General features: G+C 31.4%; 1 protein-coding gene and 1 pseudogene across 4 annotated transcripts in view; both read right to left on the reverse strand.

Moving 5' to 3' along the window:
• The window catches only part of Opa1 (OPA1 mitochondrial dynamin like GTPase), an 83,212-nt gene that overhangs the window by 56,089 nt on the left and 6,967 nt on the right, over positions 1-20,156 (reverse strand). The window contains exons 2-8 of one of the 4 annotated variants that reach the window (XM_026400290.2): positions 18,859-19,177; positions 18,117-18,213; positions 17,045-17,152; positions 16,506-16,559; positions 15,776-15,843; positions 8,529-8,639; positions 3,864-3,917 (exon numbers count right to left, since the gene is read on the reverse strand). In XM_026400290.2, coding sequence (XP_026256075.1) covers positions 3,864-3,917; positions 8,529-8,639; positions 15,776-15,843; positions 16,506-16,559; positions 17,045-17,152; positions 18,117-18,213; positions 18,859-19,177 — 811 coding nt within the window. The remainder of the gene's footprint in view (positions 1-3,863; positions 3,918-8,528; positions 8,640-15,775; positions 15,844-16,505; positions 16,560-17,044; positions 17,153-18,116; positions 18,214-18,858; positions 19,178-20,156) is intronic. The other 3 variants (XM_026400291.2, XM_026400292.2, XM_026400293.2) reach the window with 3 other exon arrangements.
• Positions 1,051-2,042, reverse strand: LOC113190793 (glycoprotein-N-acetylgalactosamine 3-beta-galactosyltransferase 1 pseudogene; annotated as a pseudogene).

Below are 20,156 nucleotides of genomic sequence, written 5' to 3' on the forward strand. Positions count from 1 at the left end.
CTTTAGTACACATGTCAACTACAGCAATGTGCTATTAACCTGTCTTGCAAGGTTCTAGAACAATAATATACTGTAGGGCAAATCACAACTTCCTTGAAAGATTTTCAAAACAAAGATTGCTAGGTTCCGGATGTATAACCAATGTGATCCTGCAATCTGTATACGTGGTAAAAATAAGAATTCATAATCCACTTGAATCAAATGTATGAAATATGATATGTCAAGATCATTGTAATGTTCTGAGCAACCAAAAAAAAAAAAAAAAAAAAAGATTGCTAGGTTCCATTCCCAGAGTGGGACAGAGACAAGAATTTGCCATTTTTTAACACCTCCCAAAGAACACTGATACTTCTGATCTAGCGATCACACTTTCAGACCAGTGAATTTTTTAACTTACAAAATGTAGTTTTATTAATGCACTTTAGGATAAGTGCCATTCTTAGTCTACCTTCTTCTTGAATAGATATTTCCAATTATAAATAACCACAACAACAAAATTTTCATTAGGTAACTATGCATGTGGGGGAGGGTGACTGGTTCATTTATATCACACTATAAATAAGTATAAACACTGAGCAACCATATTTCCTTCTAAATTTTCTTAAGGCAGGTCTTTTTAGCAGTGTGGATTTACATAGTGCAGTGCAGTTTTAGCAAAGTTAACTATTTTAGTTACTCAATCAAAATAATATACATGGCCAGGAGCCAACAACAAAATCTCTTCTAGTTCTTCAACCTTGTCAGTTTTAAAAACGTAAGTTCCTCATATATGTGTGTGTGTTATATGTGTATGTATGTGCATGTACATACATTACCATATCAAACCATTTTAATAGACTTCAGTTTCAGTTTAGTCATTTACTTGAAAGATTTCTATATGGAATGTTTACTCAGAATTAATTCCTCACTGGGATTTCAGGGTTCTATGTCAAATATGCCCAAGTCCTTCTTCATTGTACTGCTAGACATTTTTGGGGTTCATTCACACTTTTCTTTCAAGGGTTTCCTAATTTTACTCTTGGATCTTCATTTTTGTTTGCTTGAATTATTTCAATTTTCAGATAATGCAGGTTGATATCTATATAAATAGCCATACAGATGAAGATAATAAACAAAGTATTCTTGATTGTTGCAGAATCAACATTGTGAAAAGAAACTGTCAGATCAGAACAGTAACCAGGACCTCTACAGGAGGATATTTATAGTAACAGTACCAAAAAGTTCTGGGTAGATAACCTTTGATTAGGTGGTATTCTTGTAGAAAGGGATGAAAAGTTTATTTTCCAGTGATTACCTCTGGAATCTCCAGGTTTACATTTATAATTTACATACATTATTCCCGTTTTCATTGGAGGAATTATGGGTACATCTGACTGTTTTAAATGCATCACTACCAAATCTCTTCAAGGCTTCTTTGATCTCCACTCATGCAATCCTGCTTTACACAGTACTTCTCCCAAAGTGAATTCGTTCTTCAGCACCGTGATTTGAAAGCAGTCATCTCAAATTGTCTAGTATGACATATGTATCATCACCTGATTTCACACACCAATTAGCATCTTCTAAATAATGGTCATGAACATACTGAAAAGTTTTAATTGCTTTCCAGTACAGGTGCTCTGCTCCTTTGGTTTTTAATCCCACAGCAGGAAAGTCTTTAACACCGCTTTATTATGACACTGAACTCATGGTAGCTTTTACATATTTGGACTTTTTCTCTAGATTCTGAGGAACTACCACATCCCAAAAAAGAATTTTAACTTTTTGATAGAGGTTTTCAGTGATGTCTGTGTTTTCATATGTTGGCTAGAAACTGGAATCAAGTTCATTTATCCTTCTAGATGTTTCTGTCGTCATCATCTTTTACCTTTTAAAAGTAATTCTAGCATGAAGATCATTATGAAGAATATTAGCCTATGTGCCACCTGTTCTCCCAACAAGATACTTACTAAATAGCTGAAAACATAAAAAAATCCACTGAGGATGGTTAAAAATTTCAACCAAGATTTAGAAGTTATTTCCTGAAAGTGTATTTGTGACATCAGCAACTGCTCCCTCTTATCCTCCTAGGGACGAAGAGACAAGACAGATGGATGACCTTTCCTTCTCCTCCTAGCAGCAGCAAGGCTGCCACTGCTGTTGAGATCTCTTTAGGCAATGAAGACGGCTAAGTTAGGCCCAGCATGCATTCCAGCTTGCTTACTCCACTTCTCTCCACAGCATGTCCACATCTATAAAACCAGTGATTCTTAACTCCTGCTGTATCACTATACTATTCTGCTTTTAGTTTCTTTAGATAAATACCAAGGAGTAGGATAGCTGGGTCATATGGTGGTTTTATTCCTAATATTTTGAGGAATCTCCATACTGCTTTAAGAGTAGTCGTACTAATTTGCAGGCTCCCCAACAATGTACAGGTGTACCCCCCGATCCCTGCCAGGATTTATTATTGTGTTCTTAATAACTGCTATCCTGACTGGAATGAGATGAAATCTTAGTGTAGCTTCTATTTGCATTTCCTTGATTGCTAGAAATGTTGAACCTTTCTTAATGTATTTGTCACCCATAAAGAAGAAAAAAATTATGAAAACAGAACATCATGCAAAGTGCAATAAGACAGACTCTGAAAATCAGGGATTGAATGTTTTCTCTTATGTGGAAGCTAGAGCAAAATAAGAGAAAGAAGATGTTGGGCAGGGGTGGTCAGTATCATAAATATATGGGGAAGATCATTAGAGTAAAAGGAGATCCAGAGGGAGGAAGGAAGAAAGTGAAAGGGAAGGAAATATGAAATGAATTTAACAAAATCACATTATATGCATATATAAATGTACCACAGGGAATTTCACCTTTATGTATATGCAGAAAGCACCAGTCAAAAATAAATAAGCAAGTGAAAGGAAGATCAGTAGAAGAAAGAGAATGGGGAAAGGAGGGGAGGGAAGGCCGGGAAGGGAGGGAATGTGATTAAAATCAAAGTCCATGCCATGTATGATTTTGTCAAAATGAATCCAACTACTATGCACAACTATAAGTGCTCTATAAATAAATAAATGGCAAATAATAAAAAATATATGGGGCCACCCAGAACATAGGTGATTGTAGCATACAGTCGGGTATAAGACTCAATGAAAAAATCAAGGAAACCTGTGACTCAAAATGTACATATTAGTTGTTTAATTTCATCCAGATTGATACTTGTTTTTTTTCCTAAATAGAAAGACCCAAGATGAAAAATCTTTTAACTTTTAAAACTAACTCTTAATGATTGTACATTACTGTTATTTATATAGAATATAGATGATGAAGTGATAAGGCAATTTTGCACTAGAAAGTCATCTACTAATAACACTGCACAAGTTACCTACTCACAGAACAGATCTTTAAAATGATGATTTTACAAACTATTAAAAGAATAGTTTTTCAAAGTGGAACCAGAAATACCTTTAGAAAAGTACCATCTCATTGATTTCAGGCTTCAGAGAAGCAAAGAAAAAGATTTCGGAGAGCTCACTAGATTATGTGGTAGTAGACTCAATTCAAATTTCTTTAACTGTTGCCAATTAAAGAATTATTTTATCAATATAAAAATGCAAGAGTCAGTTCATATAGGAACAACCACTTTCCTTCCTTTTTTCACAGTACACTCAAAATGAGACACATAAACGAGTTAATTCAATACTTACATAGCTCCTCCTTAGTTCTCAATTAGCTTTTCTCTCTTAGTGATAACAAGAGTTTATCAATAACAATTCCAAATATTGCTTTGTTGAAAAAAGTAAACTTCCAAACTTACATATCATCAAACTTACATAGGATTATTTTTAAAAAAGATCCTGGGTTTTCTTACTCATCAGAATTACCTGAGTATGCAGAAGTTCTTCTTGAAGTTGGTCAATTTTCTCTTTGTCTGACACCTAAATATTTAAAGGAAACTAATTTTAGTTGACTAGAGTTAGGTTTATATAGAATGTACAGTAAGTTAAATTTTTAAAAAAGTATCAAGAATGAAAACCGATAACTTTATATGTATAATTAAAACAAACTTTAAATCAAGTGATTTTTTTTTAAAGAAAATACCGGCATCCAACAATAAAAATAGGTCATCAAAATTTTATATTTTAAGAAGTAAAAACCTTATAACAGAATAAATTTCCTGTTGTCATTCCAGTCATTTCTTATGAATGACTTGTTAGAAAAATAGCAGACCAACCAACATGTTTATTCTTAAGAGGTTGTTCTGTACTAAAGCACAGGGACTTACATATTTGGAGAATAAGCATTCATATCTCTCTAGAAATAAATTTGGGGAAATCAGATACATGGAACTAATTACAGCTACTGTAAAAGCTCATTGGTCACAGTATATCTTTTAAGGAAAAGTTATTCATTTCTATACTTTAAATAAGTGCATAATAAATGCAAAAAGTAAGTTGCATTTTCAGAGCTTTAAGTTGAACCAAATGCTTGTTTTTAAATCCAATTCCAGTGCAAGATCTGCTAACCTTTACACTTTAGGGAATGCATTTGCAGCAATGAAACCAAGTACAGCAACTAACATCAATTTGAACACAAAACAAAAAAAGAATAAAATCCACAGGTATTGTGTAAACTACTTCAAATTGTTATTGATAATGTTAACATAAAATATTTTTAAAAACTCCAGAGAACTTTATAACAGGTTTTAAAGTAGTCACAATACAAATCTAAATGCAAAATACAATGATCAATTGTAATAAAAACGATGTCACTTATGACATTCACAAACTGTACTTTGACTTCTTGATAAGGTACAGAAGTTGTCATCCTTAGTCTTTAAAAATTACTTTCTAATTTCTGAAAGTTAAAATTTGTAGATGTGAATTTATATCACAGGAGAAAAAAAATCAAGTTAAATTCATATTCTTTTTCATTTAAATCTTTGCACATATTCACTGGGCAATTTAAGCAATCAGAACATCAATGGCAGCAAATACATGCAAAAAAACTTTAAATGATTATTGAGGTAGACATTAATAAATCTTGTCCATGCTATAAAGTTATTTTCAGTTTTTTTTTGTACCAGGGATCGAACCCAGGGGCACTTTACTACAAAGCCACATCCCCAGCTCTTTTAAAAATATTTCATTTAGAGACAGACTCTCACTGAGTTGCTTAGGGCCTCATTAAATTGCTGACGCTGACTTTGAATTCATGATCCTCCTGTGTCAGTCTCCTGAGCTGCTGGGATTACAGGCAAGCTGTAATCTACTGTGCCTGGCTATTTTCAGATTTTAATTCCTATTTCTAAGTATTTTTCAAATTTTTCTCCAAACTTTTACTTAGATAAATGCCAATGCTTGCTAGAAATAATAGACATATTTTCTTTTTCTTAAAAGACCATGTCTGAAAATCTCCAAGAATGACTTGGTAATGAGAAAAAATATTTTAAAAACGTTGTTTTTGCAATTCCGTATAGCAAGCAGAAACTTGCTGATAATATTTTTTCTCATTTTAACTATATGTATGTAGAATGGACAAGAATTATTAATAGTCTCCTAAAACATAAGGAGATAAGCAAGTTGAGGAGGAGCCCATAACCCAAAAAACAAAATTTAGAAGGCCAATGAAAAAAGAAATAATTCCATGTTACAATCATATGGTATGCCATAATTTTGTAATAATATGGTCATAAATAATTTGTTATGCAGATTAAATACCCAGATCATTAAAAAGGCACTTTGAGATTTACTTTGCTTATTAAATATTCACCCAAAGGGAGCTAAATATGTAAAACATACATAAACATTAGTTTCAACTATTTTAATTTTGAATATGAATATTTACTGATTTCATATAATATATCCTAAATTATTATAGAAAATCCAACATACTCAACATCTGGGGCAATAATTAAGAAACTAATAATAATTATGCAAAAAAGGTTTAAATGTCTCTTACAAGCCACGAACTGTAAAAGGTTAACTTAGTTATTAGTTTGGTAAAATAAAAAGGTTCAATATAAGGTTAAAATGATGTTTATTACAACATAACTCAATCTTGATTTTAATATTAGTATTTAGAATAAAAACTGTTGAGATCTATATATATGTATTTGGATTGTGGGGAATATTTAAATTTATTATTTGCTCTTCTGGCAAAATTGTGAAAAATAATTCATGCATAGTTTACTGACACAGTTTCTATCTGCTTAGTTTAATGCAGCATCAAAATTAATCTTAATGTTATATTAAAAGACAAGTGGTGGTGGAATAAAAAACAGATCTATTTTTTTTTCTAGAAAACTTTTAGGTTTCTAAAACAAATGTTAAAGTTTAAGGAGAATATACGTTTACATGTTTTCTTCTACTTTCAACCAGAAACTTATCCTAAGTCTTAGCTAGTAACTTGGGTACATTTTATTTTGATGTGCTTTGCTATTAAATTCAGCCACTTACAATGAGAAGCTCATGTCCTGTTGTTTAACATATTTAGTTTTCGTTATGAAATTAACTTGAAACTCACCCTGACAGAAATGATATCAATGGTCTTGAAACCAGAGCTTTTCTACAATTCCAGGGCTGTGAAACTGATGGAGAAAGAGCGGAATCCTCCGCAGAAACAAGCTAAAGCTGAAAGAGAAAAACCTTTACTAGCTCCTCACAAAACCAAGCCTGATTTTAAATAAGTATTTCTTACTACTAAGCCATTGTGGCATTCTGAAATACATATACAAGAGGGTCACTGAAAGATTTCTATATATATACATACTTTTAGGAGGCAAAACTACCACAGGCAGTTTTAATCTATTAGCTCTTCTTGAGCTCTTTTACTTAGAAGATACAGAAAAAACTTGTTAGTTGCTTCTAACAAAATATTTAAAAATGAAGACCTTTTTATAGTTTCAAGAAGGTAAGGGAAAAACAATAATTAAAAAGCAACAAAAAGTACCCATGGTTTGTTTTATACCTCAAATAAAACCCAAATGACTGCAGTGACAAAAATCTCATAAGAATTTTGATCATGCCAGTGAAGAGCTGAAAAGTCACCTCTGTACCAACTCTAGGAAGGAGGAGGTAAAGATTAAGTAAAGAACTCTTCTTTCAGAACGGTAAGGAGAACTCGTTACAAAAGAGTATAAATTATTTTTTAAAGTCCCACTTATAATTAACACAAGATAACAAAAAGAGGGCACAAAAAAGGTCTGTCTGGTGCCCAACTAAGTGTATTTTAATAAACAAAATAGAGACCTAACAGTCTCTATTTTATAAACAAGGAAAGAGGTACAAAATGCTTAAATGAATAATCCAATAAACATTAGAAATAGGAATGATATTTCTGAGTCAGAAGTAAAAACTAGTAAAATAGGCCTACAATGGATATTAACCTTTTACAATGTAGAAAATGAATGAGTGCTCATTCCTAATATCCCTGTATTGTTAGATTCAAAAGCACAATGATAATCTTTAACTATATCTTAGAATCTTAAAATGTCAGGGACATATTTCATCATTATAAAAAAAACACTTCAGAACAACTTGTAAATAAAGCTATATTTATATTTCTAAGTATCATACTAGAACATACTAACTCCTCCCCCTTATTTCTGCAACAAATCTATAGTATGAATAGGTTGGCCTAAACATCCAATTTGATAGACTATTTAAATGGTACACTCACAGGATACAGAAAAGAGAAAGTTAAAGTACCACTTAAAATAAGTCCTTCCTTTTAACACATCTACTTTAACCACATACAAAAAGAACTTATTTTCTTTTCCTTCCTATGTTATTTCTTTATTGAATGCTAATATAGATTTTTGATTCCACAGCCATGGAATTGAGAAGAGCCAGTGACACTGAAAAAAATAACAGAATTATGATGAGTACTGTCAAGTATTAACCACCACCAAATGAGATAAGGTTAGCCAGCAGAATTATGGAGCCTAATTATTATCTACAGTATTGGTTGATGTAGACATTAGAACTCTCCTGGAAGTTAACTGTGTGAATTAATCTTTTTTCCTAAATAAAGTCTGTGTATAACTTTAAAACTATTTTTATCTAATAGATGTAACATAATTAACTGATTTTTGAGATCTCAGACTCTAACAGCAAAATCATTAATTATTTCACTGGGACCTAAAAATCTTGTCACAATACAAACTTAGGAATCTATACTCTGGTATTACCTAACAGCCGAAGCAACCTCTTAACTGCATCAATTTTGGGGTGACTCAATAACTGGACCACATAAACAGTAACTCATAATCTTACTCTAAATACAAATCCATGGACACTCACAGATAAACTAATCTTTGGAAACTAAATTGCTATGGTTGAGCTTGATATTTTGAGCTTTGTCTATACTATACTACATCCACTCCAGGAAAGTTACATATCTTTATGATGTATCTTTTTTTTTTTTTTAACTTTGTTAAAAATAATTTCTTGTAACTTGAGTCCATGAATGGATTAAGGTGACATGATCTTGGCAGAAATGGCTGATTAGCGTGAACATATCAGTAGCCCCCTTAAATCATCCATCACCTTGCGCTTCTGTTGGGCATAGCTCGTGCTATATTGGCCAGCAGCTCTGCGTGCTTCTTCTTCATGCTCTTGAATTTGCTGTTGTAAGAGAATGAGCTCACCAAGCAGACCCTGCCATGAGTTTACAATGAGGAGAAGAGGAAAATTGGGGAGGAGAACAATGTTAAACCAAAGGGCACAACAAAGAATAGATGTAAGATAGGGAGGAATGGATAGCTTAAAACAAAAATGGAAACTCATGCACCTTTAGAGCCTTCATTTAGCTGAGCTCAGTACTGCATTTCCATTTTCACCCTCAGTAAAATTAGATGTCTCAGAAACATTAAACAGCATAGCTTAAAAAGTGAAAAGGAAAATGCAATCGTAACTGTTGAATAAAGTAAGCCGGATATATAATATCAACACACAGTAAAACCTAGACTAACTGGAATGCTCCAGGAAGGCAGCATTGTAGTTCATTGCATTTCCTGGTATAACCCTTAATTTTGAATTGCCAATGTGAGCCAATGTATGCCCCTAACTTGGAGAAAAAAAGCAAAACTGCTCATCTTACAGGCCTAAATTTAATACTCATCCATAATCTCATAGGACTAATTGGAAGACCATACTAGCTTATTTACTTATTAAGTTATTATTCTTAAGTAAATATTTTTCTTCGATACAATTTCTTCAATTGAAGACTACAATCTCTCAAAATCCCATTAATTTGAGTTTTCTAGCATCAAGGTAATCAAGGTTTTACATTAACTCATATATTCTATGTGCTTTTGCACACAGCTAAAATTAAAATTTTTTATAAGTTAAAAACTGTGTTATGCTCTATTTTGATTTTATATAATATTAAATAACAAACTTGACTGTATTTTCACTTTTTATGAGCTGTTTTGACATTAAATGGAAATAGACTCTGAGAACATAACCAAGTAAATATCAACTACTAAGCAAAAGCACTATAAAAGAACATAATAAAGACATAGAAATAATATAATTATTATGAAAATTAAAAATGAAACAAAAGCCAGTTTGGATCCAGACACAAAATAATTACCTTTTCTACTTCTAAAATTAATTCCACTTAACTGGGAAATGATAAATGGGTACAATTTTTGTTACAATGTAGTCACATGTGGCATGATAATAAAAACATGTAATTCTATGTACAGTATTTTTAGTTACTGGTCTATAAGATAATCGATCTTGAGAAATGTGGAAGAAAGAATAACTAGAAATTGACAAGGGCATAAGTTTCATATTTTCTCAATCAGAAATCCTAAAAAGGTAGTTTCAATGAATGAAATAACTAATTTGTATAAGAATAGTGTCTGGAAATCAATGGGCTCTGTTTTTATAAAGTCATAATAACACAGACTTAGGAAAGCCCCTACTTACAAAATAACCTAATTAGGAGTTTCAAATAGTTTCAGAACTTTTTAAATGACTTTCAAAAATACTTTGTTTTGTAGAATTAGAAAGTCCAAAATGCTAATAAACATTGTTAAAATCTAATTTATCCAGAGGCTTATAGAACCCAAAGACTTAAAGAGTTTTCCAGAAAATAAATACAAAAGTTAGTATTATAGTAAAGCATTTTAAATTGTATAAATGTTAATATACAATTTGGGGAATCTGTGCTTGATCCTTAATTTTAATACAGTAGGTTATGATCATTACCAACATTAGACAATGCATAAAACTGATCAGTTTACTATAAATCAAAGGATGGAACTAATTGCTATTTTTTCCATATGACAAGTGAAGTTTCAATATTTGTTTCCAGATTCTATAATATAAAATAGATTTATAAAGTCTGAAGTTATCTTTAAACACATATCTTTTGAATAAATCAGTTTTATTAGTCATTGTCAAATCTATCAAAAAAATAAAATGCCAACTATCTATCTTTATCATTTCCATAATTTCTGTCATTTTTTATATCATTGCTTTTCATCAAGCAGGAAGAAAAGTAATCTGACAGACTTATTAATTTGTTCATTTATTTTGGTCCATCACTTTTCAAATCACCCAAGTGTTTAGATTTCTCTGCCTTAAAAGAAGTCTTCCTATGTTGATTTACACAGTAATGTGCCTACTATCTATTTATATACCACCAGTAATAAAATTTATAAAATGCCAAAGCTTTTATATTTATAGCTTAAATACCCTTCCCTAGGTCATTGCTTATATATAAATACAAATGAATGGTAAATACTTTATTAGATTATAAGAAAATGCTCTCTTTCTAATAACACCTCACTTTCCTTCCAAGTCTGTTATTGAAGCACTGTTATGTGAAGATAGGTGAAATTAACTGTTACCTCCTGAAAAAAGTAGGGAGAAAACACGAATTAGACACATAAAAAGCTATTTACACTATGCTATATAGTTTAAGGAAGATACTTCTCCCCAGTCTTAGGCAACAAATCTCATGCTCAATACCCAATGAAGGGCTTAAACTTTATAATCTAAGACCATGTGGAAGTAAGAGGACAAGGAATGTATGCACCTGCTTTTCAATATACACTCCTCAGATGTACAAAACATATTTTTATTAATAAATATTGAAAACAAGCTTGGGCATTTTTATCTCAAGAAATAGTACACAAATCATTATTCTTAAAATACTACATAGAAATACAGTAATTGCTATAAATAATGATAAATAATTCCTGTTAAGAATTACAAATGATATATTCTCTAAACATCTCCTGGCTGTTCTCAAATTGATACTGTAGTAATTAGTTCCATTTTCATGTATAATGCTGTCACCTTTGTTTTGTTTTTAATCATGACATAAGATCAGGAAAATCAGTAGCAGTAGAAGTCCAAAGTGTTGTTGACCCATGAGGTTCAACTACACTTTTAAAAAAAAAAGTGATAATAAAACAATACAAAGGGAAGCATATTTAAATTACTATTTAATTACTAATTAATTTGGCAAACACTACAGTGCTCAAACTGTGTAGTCTATAAAGACATGATAGCCCGCAAGCACAAATGAAACACTTATTCTCTGGTTCTGTAAGGAAGTTTGCTGAGCCTTGATTTAGAAATTTTATGGTAACTTTAGTATGACAAAAGAACTTCCTAAAAGTAACAACTTCTTTCCCTATCTTACTTAAAAATATTCCTAAGTATTAAACTACTTTCCAAAGTTTGAATAATTCTGCTATTTAGTTAAAAAGAACTATTTCTGCCCCCCAGGTAGTACATAATTCTGCTGAAGATGTTTATGCCAAATGAAAAATGCTATTATTAGTTATCACAAAGAAACAAGTCTTTCTATTTAAGATGAAATTGCTCCAATCAAGAAATATCATATTCTACTTTACTTTTTGGAGAATTTCTTTTAAGAGAAAAACAAGAGAGCTATTGCCAGAAATTATCAGTATTACAACATCTACTAAATTCCCTTTGTTCTAAATAGTTACATAAAAACAGTATTATATACATATATATGTACATATCAAATAAAAACATTTATTGCTGCTTTTCTTCCTTTGATCCCTCAGTTTCTCATATACTATGCTCCAGGATGCAAGCAGTTTGGGATTCTGCCTGTGAATTTAACCAAGGATAGTTGTTCAGAAAACTTAAGAATTTCTCAATTCCATGGTTACTTGATAGTGATAGTTGTGAGAATTTAATTTTGCAACAAATTCTACATTATCTGTTGTATGAGGAATCCCAGAAATGCAAACCCTATGTAAGCAACATTACTACAATTCAGAATATAAATACATTAAGTGCTTTTATAGCTAACACACAGTAACCAGAGCAAAAAAATCTTTAGGCCCACCTTTGTTAACATCAAACAAATGTATCTACTTTATATCAGCCTCTCTTCTACTAAGTTAAAGCAATTAATTAATTTTGCTAAGAGGTCAACACTATCCTGATTCTCTGAGGACAGAGATTTAGTGACAGAAATGGTCCATTAAACAGTAAGAATTCAAGCCAAAGTAAATAGTATTTCATATGGCAAGTATTCTAAACATTGAGGAGAGGATAACTGAAGAAATTAAAATGATTATTTAAGAATTCATGAAGGGGACAATAAGCACAAACAGAAATTAGGCAGGTTAAAAAAAAAGAAAGGAGATATTTCAGTTGGAAGATAAAACAAACCATAAAAATAAAAATTAGAGTAAGATGTTGGAACAATATTAATGTATTATCATTTAATAATTACACTGAAAATAATATTACTACTTTTCGTGATCTGGGCCTTTAAAAAGTCCTTCAAATATTTTCTGTGAATCACAAATATGCTTGTTACCTTCAGAATGGACATATTACTTACTTCTGTGAGATGTTTATGACCAAATAGAAACATGATAGAACAAAAGCAGAAAACAAAATGTCTCTTTTAACAAATTAATTTTCACTAGAACATGATAGTGTTAAAGAATCTAATAAAGAAGATACACTAATGGTCTTACTACTTATATATATGACTAATATGCAGATTTCAATGATTCCATTAATTAAAAAAAAAAAAAAAAGGCCATCAGTCCAATTCCGAAATTGTCTTGAAGTAATTTTTAAGTTCTCTGGGTCTCAAGAATATTATTCAGTTTATAAGGGTGATTTCTAATATTTTCCTCTAGAAGACACAAGTATTAAACTTAACAAAAAGTATTTATTAAAAAGTGATTTTACTGTATGCCAAACATACCTCAATAAAATGGCTTAGTTAGGTTAAACAAAGTGACTTTACTATTTTTCAATGTTTTATTAATCAAAGATACACATCAGAAATTTCAATCAACATAGCATACATAACTAATATCTGCAAACTAAATGGATATAAATCCAGGTAAACCAAAGAATCTTGATGATTACTTAGCCTGTTCGGCATTCTGGGGGAATATATTCTTTCTGTAGAATCTTTGAAGACCTCTCTAACAACTTTCCCAAACACCTGAGTCTAGTGAGCCTAGATTAGAAACCAGAGGTAATCAGTTCATCATGTTGTTCCTTCTGTCTGACTCAAGTCAAATTATCTGACATCTGTATTTCCTTCCACTCCCATCATTTTCACTTCGGTTGACTTTGAATGGTTCTAATTGTTCATTTACTTGCCAGGACTTTTCTGAATGTGGTCTCCTATTAGAAAGGACAAATCTTTATTTTAGTTCTAGTTGTAAAAACATTTTCCATAGAAGTCCAGCCAGAAACTGTTTCAAACCTGACAACATTTAACTGAAGTGTGACTGCTTCAAACCCTACTTTAAAATACTATTTTAAATCTTGGGTTCTCAGACATCAGACTGAACCAATTGAAAAGGTTATCAGTTAACCTCTGGATGCCACCCTAATATTTCTGATTATCATCCAGATTTTCAAACTTCATGTCTCTGTTATTTCAAAAAGGCTACTGCTATGCAAAGGTCTCTTCTTGCTTGACTGTAATCAATCATCAATTGTAGGGAATTCTCTTAAAAACAGATCAATTTATCTGTATCATGTCTGAGTAGTTCATTATTCTCAAGCATTATAGGCAACAGTCAATCTTTAGAGACATCAGCTGAGACTGGAGGTAGTTTTTTCCACATATAAATTTTTAATATTTACTATAATTTAATTTAATTGGTAACAAAAGCAGCTTAATTACAATCTAGATTCAGTGTTTACAAAAAATGTTTGAGTAGAAATACCTGGTGAGATTTTACTGGGCAAAATAATGACCATAAATTATAAAAAAGTTAAAAGGAAACAGTCTACAAGGGCATTTATCTTCAAACAAGCATTTATTTTCAAAATAATTTATAAAATAAAGCAATAAATTTACTTGCAATAAATTTACTTGCATATCTACTGTATAAAGTAAAATCTGTAAATATATTATCCCAAACACATTCTTTTGCTTTATCTCTACTGCAGAGCTCCCAGTTAATTATTGATTATTCATTTATCAACTTGGCAGTTTTAGAGGAATAATCCCAAGATAAGTTCTTCTATCACCAAAGTAATCCTAGGTCATATCAGAAAGAAAGCAGACATGCATACCTCCTCTAACTGATTTAGGCAAAAAGAAACATTGTCACTCAAAAAAAAAAAAAAAAAACCCACACCATCATTCTAACAAAGGTGCTTTCTCCCCACTTATAGATAAGTAGATTAATTCATTTATTGTTTACTTGCCTCAAGAACCAAGGCCTTGGCTCAAAATAAGCTGCACCTTACCAATAGTTAAGAGTACTACTTGGTTAAAATTATTTAAGTACAGTGTATCAAAAAAGATTAAATCAGAAGCAAATACATACACATTCTGAAATATACTTTATCCAAAAGATAAAGTTAAAAAATGAAAGAAATAAATCTTGACATATAATTAAAATCTGGACCATTACATAAAATGTTCAAAATTTAAAGAGAGGGAAGGAGACGGAAACCTACACACAGGAATCATTTCTTCTTCCTTTACCCCAAATAAACATAAAATTATTTCCTATTATTAAAACTCAGCATAAAACATATATATTCCATATTTAATTTTAAAATGTTCAGAATATTTTTCCATGAATCTATTTATCTACATATTATTTTTCCAAAATTTTTTGCATAATCAATTATTTTACCCATTCCCAAAGGATAAAAGAAATAAAGACTAAGAAAATGTCCAATAAACATATAATTGTAAACAGTTACACATGTTATTCTAATTTAGCAATTTTATAACATTATATGCAATTCTCCTATAGCTTTAATATGGATTTTGCTAAAGGAATGTACTGAAATCAACAAACTTCAAATAACCCCCCACATAGTTTTGTGGACTCTAATTTCTTACTCTATTCAATATCCTCCCCTTTGTAAAATTTAGTCTCCTGAAGATTTTCATGAGAAAGAAGATTAATAAATAAATTCAGAAAATCCTGTATAATTTGATTCCTCTTGTAGGTCCACAATGCTCATGAATATATTAAGGTCTGTGGAGTTCTGAGGAAAGGAAATCATCTTGCTTTATCTAGACTGGCTTTCACCACATGTATTTAACAACAAAACTTTTTCTTGGAGCCAACCCTTGAATTATTATTTCAGAGAATATATTTGAAGAAAATGGGCTTGTCTAATATTTCCAGAACCACCATATAACATTTTTGCACTAAGATTAGTAAAAGTACATCTATTTAGGTAATTTTGTATTTGCTCCTCTCATGCTGCTACTTTCAAATCTTCCAAATGGTAAATACTTTAAAAATCTTTCAAGACTACCTATAAGAAGAATTCTGTTTTATACTTACCTTTCTATAATGCTTGTCACTTTCAGATCCACGATCTGTTGCTCTAAATGCCGTTTCTCCAGGTGAACCTTAAAAATATGCAATCCTTTAAATCCTTTAAATATGCAATCCTTTCAATTCATAGCCTAAGCTAAATTCCAAACTATGTCTCATTAATTAAAAAGTAAATTGATTTTAGAGCAACTCAGAGTCAAAGCATCAAATCACTTTTATTTTCATATAGAATACTTCTAAAAATCACAGCACATATTTAACTTATTTAAAAACTATTTGGCTAAAAATTATAATAAAAAAAATAATAAAATCTTTGGTAAAGATTATTTTACATGAGAGTACTTACAGTTCAGACAAATACCACTGTCATCAAGCCAAGTATATAATACAAAAACAAATTTAATATGTCAACCATGACAGGGCAGATGAGACAAACTAAAATTACTTTTCATTTTAATTATCAAAAATAATTATATGTTTCAAGAAAATATTTTGGCTAAGCAAATTTTAATAGGTTTAATCTTATACATACATATTTAGGAATTTTAGTTTTATTGCAAAATAATTATTTTATTCTCTGCACCTAAAGGATAATGAGTTTGCTTAATATATTTCTGGGGTTTTAAAATTCAGCATAAGCAGCATTATAATTTTGGTCCGCAACTTTATTTGCAACTAGTTTATTAGAAGCATTTAAAAGGCATGTTAAGGTCAGCAAAAATGTCTTTTTACACACCTAACAAGAGAAGTAGGTCAGAAGCTTCTATGACTTCACTAACCAATTTGTGACCTGTGAAAAATTAGCAGAAGGGGAAATAAAAATGTAAAATTTAATAGGAATGGCAAACAAAGGTGTCTGAGATCTCAGATTTATATCACAATAGGGTAGTAATTGGGCAAATATGCCAGGATTGGCCTTATAAATTCTACTTATAAATTGGCCTTATAAATTCCTGTGAAATTAAATTTTGTTTTAAAATCACCATATTGGCTCTAACCAATTATGAAAAGCAAATACATAGGAAGTCTCATCTACTTGTCAAGAAGTGGTGCTATGTTTTTCCCTCACTTACTAAAAGTCAAGCATAAATTTTCAGTTTATTGAGCTAGAAAAACATTCAAACCACTGTATAACAAAATTTAGAAGGAAGTTTACCATTTTCAGAAAACTTACTAAATATTTTAATTTAAAAGATGGAAATATGCAAATATATGTATTCATTTTTCTCTGTAGTTCTTAAATCTCTAAATTAGATCAAACAGGTCCTTTGTTACCTGTGGTGAAAAAGTCCTTCAATAAGCTGAGGCTTTCAACAATCTTGTCAATGTCTGGTGCTAACTTTGCAAGGTCTTCTGAATTAGGAAGGGCTTTTCTAATTTTCTCTGAAGAAAACCAAAATACATAAATAGTCATCAACTGTCTCAAGAATATGACAGCTATTAATCTAAGGGCTATAAAAGTATTAATTTTCTTAATTCTCAAAGGAACTCTACAAAATTGCTACTATTTTCAACTCCATTTACAGATGAGATAACCGGGCATACAACAAGGAAGTAGGGGAGCCTGGGTTCAAGCCCAGGCAGGTTTGCTTCAGAATATAGGTTCTCTGGCCAATGTATTATGGGAGTAGCAAATGTATTATGTTGAAAAGTACCCCCATGAATATTAGAAAAACAATTTGAAAGTGTGCTTTACCAAAAATGCCTAGTCAACATATTACAGTTTTATTTTTAAGAAGTGCTGTGAACGAGTGCTTACAGAGATTAAAATTCCAACTCCATTTACAACTAAGAAATTATGACAAATGTCTTAAAAAGAAACTGAGGAAAAGAATTCAATAAAAATATTTTTTAAATCACCATGAGTTACTGATAATAGCTGCTAAATATATTTTTTTCTCGTCTACTTATTAAAAAGGGGACAGGCAGTATCTGATTAGGAGGAGAAATCATTCTGAATACTGACAGACTTTTAAGGAACATGGCTAAAAGCAGAAAAGTTATGTGGCAGAATGGAAATGCTGACAAAATGTGTTAAGTAGCAAAAACAAAAAGTACATGTCCTTATGACTATATAATTTTTTAAAAGAAACTAAAATTCTAACCACATACAAAGAAGTAGAGTTAAAAGAAAATGTTTTCTATAAGGATGGTGGCAGTTGTGTTGAAGTGATGGACTACTAAATACTTTTTCATACAACTTTTTTCTTTGATATTCTATTACTTTTATTGTTAAAAGAAAACTACTACATATTAAGACTCAAAACTTAAGAAACTACCTCAATAAACTATTTCTCTTTCCTAAAGAAATAACCATAAAAAATATTTTAATGTTAATGATACGAACCAATATCAATATACTCATCAATTTCCCATACAATGTCAGGCACAATCCATTTATAATCGCTAAGGTCTGGTATCATATCTTTCCACTGATCAAAAGTCTAAAAGATAAGAAAGCATGTTAATCAGATATTTTAAATACCATATAAAAAATGTAAAGAACAGTTATTTCAATTAAAACACATAAATCTACAAAGACCAATGTATTGTATAATGTACTAAGCTTTGAGAAACAAATTTACATGGCTTTAGCTCTTCTATAAACAAATCAGAAGGCAAGCATACAAAACATGTAAATACTCCTCTACCAAATATAGAAAATAAAAAATTCGAAATATGTAACTATTTTAAGCTGATTTCATATTGGCATTAAACAACACCATGGAGAGCAGCAGGAAGATATATCAGGAGACTGGACACCTTCTCTCTGAACCCAGAGCTGCCAAGAAGTGGCCCTGTGAGCAAGCTACCTAACTTTCCCATCTAGGCTCAATATGAAACCTATATTTCTCACTCTCAGCTCAGGGACCTTCCTCTAGGCCTTTTTATCTCCTATAATTATAACTAAGATTCAGAAGGTACATTCCTTTTAGCATCATTAAAACAACCTGTTACATAGTAAAGACACACAATAAATGTTTACATCAATTACACTTAACTACACTAAAAAAAATGACTTAAAACTACAAAAATTCAAAATAATCATACTGGAATAATTGGAAAACCAGTAGGAAAGTTAAACTTACCTTTTTAGCTGTATAGCCACCCCCAACAGCAGATCCCAGTATAAGATATCGAAGTTTTAAGAGCCTTGCAGCTAACCGTGCTGGCCAAAAATTCCTGCAGGGCTGGTAGCCATATTTAATTGGAGAAAGTTTCAATTTACGTAAAGGAAGGTTTGTCAGAGAAGAGAACTGTTGAAATGATGTCCTTAATTGGGGTCTTTGAAGCTTTAAGGTAGGATGATGTGAACAATAAATACTTCGTGAAACCAGATGCAGTTTTTGGAGTGGTAAGCTTCCTTTTATTCCAGAGTTATGTTTCACCAAGGATTGGCAGACTTCACTGAAACAAAAAAGTACAGGGGTGGTAATGGCACAAAGGAAATAATATAACTAAGCAATATTCTAAAGAAGATACACATGCACATGTGACCAACTGCAACGAGTCATACAACTGTTGATATTTATTTATTTATGTTGATATTTATTTATGTTGATATCTATTTTGTTGAAAACAAAAATGCATGCAAAGTTTTGCTTTTAAGCACAAAAACTGTGGCAGTTTAAAAAAGTTATTCTTTTATCTACGTCTCCCAATTCTAAAATAGCCCAGGGATGGATATTTTAAAAAATAATTCAATCCCACCTAGGAACCTGGCCCCCAGAAAAACGAAAGTAGCAAAAAAGCCACCCCAATCTCCAAAAGAGAACAGAACCTACATGTACATGTTAACTATGTGAGTTCTACCCTACTCTCCATCCAGAAGAGAATGAAAGGCTACCAACAAGAACCACATGCCTAAGCTTAACACACATTCATAGTTGCTTACAAATGATCTGAGCCCAATTTTAAGTAGCTTTAAAATATTAATTCATTTAACTACATGGAATTTGAAACTTCTCAAGAAAAAGAAATTATGGAACATAAAAACAATGTTGTAAAGGATAATAGAAAGTGGAATCTCTCCTTCCTAAGTGCCAGACATCATGCCAGATGCCAGTCATCCCCCCCCCCCCATCCCTGTTTCGGATATCAGGGATTGAACTCAGGGGCACTTGACCACTGAGCCACATCTCCAGCCCTTTTTAGTATTTTACTTAGAGACAGAGTCTCACTGAGTTGAATAGTGCCTTGCAACGTTACTGAGGCTGGTTTTGAACTCACCATCCTCCTGTCTCAGCTTCCCCAGCCACTGGGATAACAGGCCTGCGCCACCATGCCAGTCATTTTTACAAATAATACTTACTGCTGGGTAACTCTTAGAAAAACCCAGTAAGCCAAGTATCTTCTTTCACAAATTTGCTTTTTAAAACTATGTCTT

The sequence above is a fragment of the Urocitellus parryii genome, chromosome 2, assembly GCF_045843805.1.
Source record: "Urocitellus parryii isolate mUroPar1 chromosome 2, mUroPar1.hap1, whole genome shotgun sequence".
Classification (NCBI taxonomy): domain Eukaryota; kingdom Metazoa; phylum Chordata; class Mammalia; order Rodentia; family Sciuridae; genus Urocitellus; species Urocitellus parryii.